The sequence below is a fragment of the Antrostomus carolinensis genome, unplaced genomic scaffold (genome assembly GCF_000700745.2).
Source record: "Antrostomus carolinensis isolate BGI_N321 unplaced genomic scaffold, ASM70074v2 scaffold11210, whole genome shotgun sequence".
Classification (NCBI taxonomy): Eukaryota; Metazoa; Chordata; class Aves; order Caprimulgiformes; family Caprimulgidae; genus Antrostomus; species Antrostomus carolinensis.
The window spans coordinates 35,209-41,208 of NW_010290553.1; the positions used below are offsets into that span (position 1 = coordinate 35,209).

The 6,000-nt window shown below is 45.8% G+C and overlaps 1 protein-coding gene across 1 annotated transcript in view; it reads right to left on the minus strand.

The window, feature by feature from the left end:
• LOC104529322 (EH domain-containing protein 3) overlaps positions 1–6,000 on the minus strand; it is a 29,309-nt gene that overhangs the window by 20,306 nt on the left and 3,003 nt on the right. The window contains exon 2 of the mRNA XM_010173605.2: positions 1,746–1,922. Coding sequence (XP_010171907.1) covers positions 1,746–1,922 — 177 coding nt within the window. The remainder of the gene's footprint in view (positions 1–1,745; positions 1,923–6,000) is intronic.

Below are 6,000 nucleotides of genomic sequence, written 5' to 3' on the forward strand. Positions count from 1 at the left end.
TGCTTAATTCCCTAATTAGCTGGGTTTTACCAACTGCATTTTCAGCACTGTGATGCTCACACTTCTGAGCTCGTCCCCCTTAGCGTGTCTTCCTCTGCCAGTTTAGAAATTATTACCCCTCTTTTTTTATCTGTCAGCAGAAAAGGAGTTAATTAGTGGCTACTCCTTACACTGCTAGCAGGACTGCACTTCTGCTGCTGAATCACTGATGTGCTCCTCTGCCCTGCTGTCCTGACAGGCACATGCTTGACGGCTTTCTCACAGGAGAGGAGTAGCAAGAGAGTAACAAGAGCACAGCATGGTACAGGGAAATAGGCTAATGGACACAGAGATCCCTTGCTGTATTTGTAGCAAACTGCATTCCAGACACATCAATCGGCCCAGTTCAGGAGTGTCTGCTTTTTTGCCCCCCATGCCTGGCCTCCTTACTTCTGGTGTTGCTTCTCCTTTGCAGTGAACCGTCTGCCAGCTGTGGCTGTTCTTGGCCATCAGCAGAGCTGCTCTGAATGATATTCCCTTCATATACTATCTCCACACTCCAGGCAGGAGTTATTTTCTTAGGGGAAACCACCTTCCTCTCCTAGTGGGCAGTCACTTGGCCAGATGCAGATGTTCTGGGCCCTATAAAATATTGAAAGCATCGCAAAGTCTCTCTGGTGCAGAACCATGTTTTTGAATGATGAGCCTGTGTAATGATCAGATAGCACTTCCAGATTCACCCAGAGGCACTGTGAGATTCTCTCCATAGTAGTGACTCCAGCAAGGTCCCTCTTACCAAGCTTCTTCCCATGCCCCTCTGCAGGTCCCTTCCCTGTCTTTGTACAGCCTACACCAGCACTCCTGTGGTCAGTGCTGCTAGGAGACGCTGTACTCTCTGGCTAGACACTAAGCTCAGAAGTTAGGGAGCCAAAGCCCAGCTTTCCTGGTTGTTTGGCTGAGCAGCTGCCATATTTGCAATGTCTCCCACCCTGTGTTAGCAGGGAAGGCGCCGATGATGGGTGTGGTCATCTGTTCCCATCTGCCTGCTGTAGCACAGTTTGTGCTCATCTAGGATATGGGTGTGTGCTGCTGGCTTCCCGCAAGGCCTAGATCCAAAACTGAGTATGGCTGGGGTAGGTCTAGGGGATGGAAAGGTTACATTCCTCATGTCACACAGCCACTGCCCAAAACCCCTGCTACAGGTTTTTTTAATGGGAAAGACATTCGAGCTGTCATCAGTTTGCACCTGAGGTTAAATGTGTAAGTCACCAGAATGCAGAGAGCCTGTTTTTGTTGCAAGGAGGACATTCAAGCAATGTTTAAAAATGCAGAAAAGCACAGATAGGCATATTGGTGACAGTTCCACCTCTCTACTGACTTCAGTGGCTATGTCTGGTCAGACTACTTAGTTTCAGGGAACTGAACTGATGGCACAATGGAAGAAGTTAGGAATAGAAAAGCACAGGAGAGCAAAGTGTAATAAAGAGATTTGCCTTGACTCCTACAGGATGAGCTTGACTGGCTGTGCTGTGGTTTTTCTTTTTTGTTCAACTAAAATGAAGGTTTGTCCCACTTGAATTTGTTAATCTGCCCTTCAGTGAGTGACTTATGTGCCCCTAGTAGGACTGGAATGGCTTTGCATCAGCCATGAGGATGGGGCAGAAAAGGAAGAACAGTGTAATGCCTTATCCCTTTAAATTGCTAGCTATGCTCCTCATTAGGCTCTAGCTTTATTCTCTAGAGCAACTAAGTTCTTGAGTACTGACCTGTTCAAAAAGGCATTGCCAAAGGCGTTGAGTTTCCTGAACGGTTTTTTGGGATCCACCACTAATGCGTTTCCAGGAACAATTCCTTCCACATCTCCTTGCATAACTGCTATAAAGGAGTCAGTTGTAGGCTCTGGTCCAATCCTCATCCCTGGGAAATCCTGCTCCAGCAGGTACCTGTAGGCGGAAAAAAAACAGGGTGTGGGCATGAGACATGAGCTGCCTAAATCCTAAATGAGTCGTACTGAAGATTGCAGTGTAATTATGAAGCTTGAGAGTATGGATCTTTCCGAGACTATTTTTAGCACTGTCACTGAATCACTTGATAAATGTCATGGTAGCTTTTTTAGTCAGGATCTCCACATTTTAAGCTTTCTTATTTCAGGTGGATTAAGAAATTTAAAAGATTACAGCTGCTGGGAAGAGATTCTCATCATGTTTGATCATTTTATGTATTTAATCCTCAAGACATTTGGAACAGACTTAGCATAGCAAAGTAAAAACAGCAGTTCACTGCAATCACAGAGTTAATCCTGAAACCTGACTGCCCTTTGGTGCCAATATCAATTACTTCACTGCTGCTCATTTCAGCAGACTCATCCAACTAATGTGCTTTGCCCCCAGTACAAATCAGTCGCTCAAATGCCAACTTCTTCTGCACTTGACTGTTGAAATCTCAAGCCTCCGTTCCTGTGTTCTTCTGCAATGCAGCTACAGGTCTGCAACACAAACTGCTCAAGCATACTGAGCATTAAGCACGTGGGTGGCAGAGTGTATCCCAGTATTTGTTATCAAGCTAAAAAGCACAGTAAGCACAGCATCCCTCATTATTTCCTAAGCCTCTGGCAGCCTCTCTGAATGTACAATTTGGCAAATTTCAGGGAAAGATTCACCCGTGGAGCTGTGGGACTTTGAATAGGACCTTGGCAGCACAGCCTGACTTACTCTGCCAAATTCAGGGTGGGTCAGTGGTGTGCATGGGACAGTTCCCTTTGGCTCATGAAGGAGCCAAATGCCAGCACTGAGGTCAGGTCTGTGTTTGCATGTCAGGTGCAGAAAACATCCCACCTGATGGTCCTTCTACTGGAAATGGGAGATCACTGTGTCGATGTGGCTGGCAAAAGAGAGCTAGAACTGGTCTAGCCTTCAGTATGGGATGGTGTCAGACCACCTGGCCTGGTGATAAGCTCTGGATTGTTACATGAGGAACATCTGACTGCCAGCTTATGTAAGTTAGTATAATACCGTGTTGGTTGTTGCCAATAGCCAGCACTTCCTCTTCTGTTGCTTTGACCTACTCTTCAGTAGGTAGAAAGTAGAAGTAGAAAGATAAATGTAGAATTGCTGTGATGTTAAAAGTAGATTCAGGGGACGGGGAAAAAGGAAATGGAAGAAAGGCTGAGGACTGAGACCAGTCCTCATGACTGAGACCAGTGTGTTTAACAACCAGCAGTGGTTCATTCAAGTGAGTCTTATCAGAGAAGTTAAGTTCCTCTGTGAGGGACTACAGGACCACTGGTATGAAGGCTTGGACTACTTTTTTTGGGTTCCAAATTTCACCAGCATTTTAACAGAGGTAATCACCATGCAGTGTTTTAGGAACAACAAAAAATTGTATTTGTTCAGCAGAGCTATTTATTGACACCATGTCAGCAAATGCATCTTCAGAAGAGGTAAAACAAGCAAGGGCATGGCCAAGATATACTGCAAGTCACAGCTATTTCTCTGGCTTGGTACACATTAATGTTGGATATTAGGAAGAATTCTTTACTGGAAGGCTTATCAGGCATGATATCCATAATTCCCTTAAAAGCTGACCACCTCCCTTACTGGTATTTTATCAAGTATTTTCTTGTATGTTTCATCCAAAGTGATTTCCAAGTCCTGTGATTTCCAAGTCCTGTGCTTACCAGAATGTCACCAGAAGTGACTTCTCTTAATGGGAGCAACTCTGAGACTAAGCAGCAGCTGTTTAGCAGTTACCAAAAACCTGAAATAATCCAGGAAGGGTTCCAAGAAGGGAACAGCCCTCTGACCTCCTATACGAGGCTGCATACATCCTATCTACCTAAAGCCTATGCAAGGCTTCTTTGAACTTTCCTATACAAGCAGGTCATTACTTAACTAACAGCAGACTGCAGCTGCTGCTGGTGTGTGCCACCTCCCTGGCTGGTGATCACAATACACCTTCCTGGCAGCAACAGTAACTTCTCCCTAGCTTGAAGCAGCCACTTTTCTCCCACCAAAGGCTCCGTAGACTATCATATGAATGTTCTTGGCTCCGTTCCCTGGAAAGCTCTTTACACTGAAACAACTATTTGCTAGGTTAGAAGCCACTCATCCAGACTCTGGAATCTAAGCTCAGGCCTCCTGGGTGTCAGTTCAAGAATACTAGCCCTTGATGGACACTGCTCCAATGCTGGTCATGACTACTGACTTTCCCCTGCTCCTGCTTTGTATTTTGCTTTTGGTCTGACATAGTATATTTAACAGTGATAGACAGATGGGCATTCACTGAGTCCATAGAGATACAGCTTTGAGCTCTCCCCTTGCAAATACTAGAGGGAAAAGAAATGAGTAGTGATAACAATTCTCAAATGCAACAAGTGAAGTGCTTTTGAGAAACACCCCTTAATCCCCATGCCAGGTGGCAGCCTTGCCCTAACAATAACCTGCTTGTCTTTTACAGGTTTGAGATGCACATGTAATATAATAGCTTTTGAGCAAGAGGAAAAGAAAAAAGCCTAGGGCTTTTGTTTGTCATTTACAGACAAAGCTTCCAAGAAAGCGTAAGCAACAGTCCTGCATATGATAGCAACACTCCTCCAGCCAGGATGCTCAAAAGAATTTTATCATAGTTCCACTCAGCTAGTGTTTCATTTCTGTGTTTATTTCTTGTATAAGACTTTAAAAAAAAAAAACCAAACCAAAACCCCAAAAGAACCCAAACAAAACCACTCTCATACAGAAGTAGCTACAAGCCAATGTTAATTAACTTAATGTGCAACAAGTGGTATGAAATCAGAGAGCTGAAGATTTGCACTGCCTAGTATGATAGCATCTATTTTAAGTAAGAGATTTGGGTACATTGTGCAGCAGGGTGGCTGCAGCACAAGAATGCCATTGTACACAGGACAAATACAAGGGGATTTATTGACACTTGTCTGAGGGGGGGAGGCACTTCTGCTAGGCAGTGATGCCAGCTGCCTCTGCTAACAGAAGACAGCTACAGAGCCCATGCAATTGTCATATTTGTGGGGATTTCTGGGAGAGGAGAGCAGAGCAGCAAACAATGGCTGTGGAAAACACCAGCTACCAGTGAGCAATTTCCTCTGCCAGTGCAGTGTGCCTTTTTCTGAGCTTCTGAACACCTTCAGGGGCCTGGGGAGTGACCTCCAACTAGGATGGAGAAGCCTGCAGAGAGTGCCAGGCAAGAGGTGAACTTTATTTTGAAGGCCAGTCTGCTTTTTGGGGAAGTATCTGGTATATTCCCAGCCAAATATCATGTTGTTTGCCCCATTTCAGGCCTGTCCTTGCTCCTGGTGAGGGACAAGGGCAAGAAAGCTGGCATTAGTGCCTTTCCCAGGCAGGTTTGGAGCAGCATAGGAGCCAGGCAAGGCTCTCTGGGCAGGAGTGCTGCAGGATGTGGGGGAAGGGGTCGTTCTCTCGTGATGAGTCATGCAGGAGCCACGCAGGATGCTGTGTGTGGCAGCAGAGGTGATGCGAAGCAGGAAAGGGAAGAAGGGCAGAGCAGGAGGAAATGGTGACAACTGCCTGGTGCAGGCAGACATGAAAGGTTCAGGACCATGCAGGGAGGTCATACCAGAGCTCTGTGTGTAGCCTGTGACAGTCTGGAGAGATCAGGACGTGTAAATGATTAGCTGTAGGAGGAAGGGGTGGCTACACCAGAAAAGCAAGCCATGTTGACAGTTAGTAGGGCTCTGGCAGGCTTGTTTATTTTATTAGCAGGATGGCTGGAGAGAAGCCAGCATTATTTTTAGAAAAGACCACAGAATCTAAGTTAATTAGGAGAATAATGTTCCATCCTGCACTCCCACCCTCTTACAGGAAACATAAAAAGCAATAACGTTGCAGAGGCAGGCTCCAGTGGCATCCTGTTGTGGCTGTCAGATAATCCCAGGTAGAGGTGTTGCCTTGCCCTTGCCATCACCACCTTCTAGACCCTGGCCCTGCAGAAAAGGTGCATATGCTGAGAAGTGGGAGTGAGTGAGAAAAGAGGATACAGCAAGAAGCA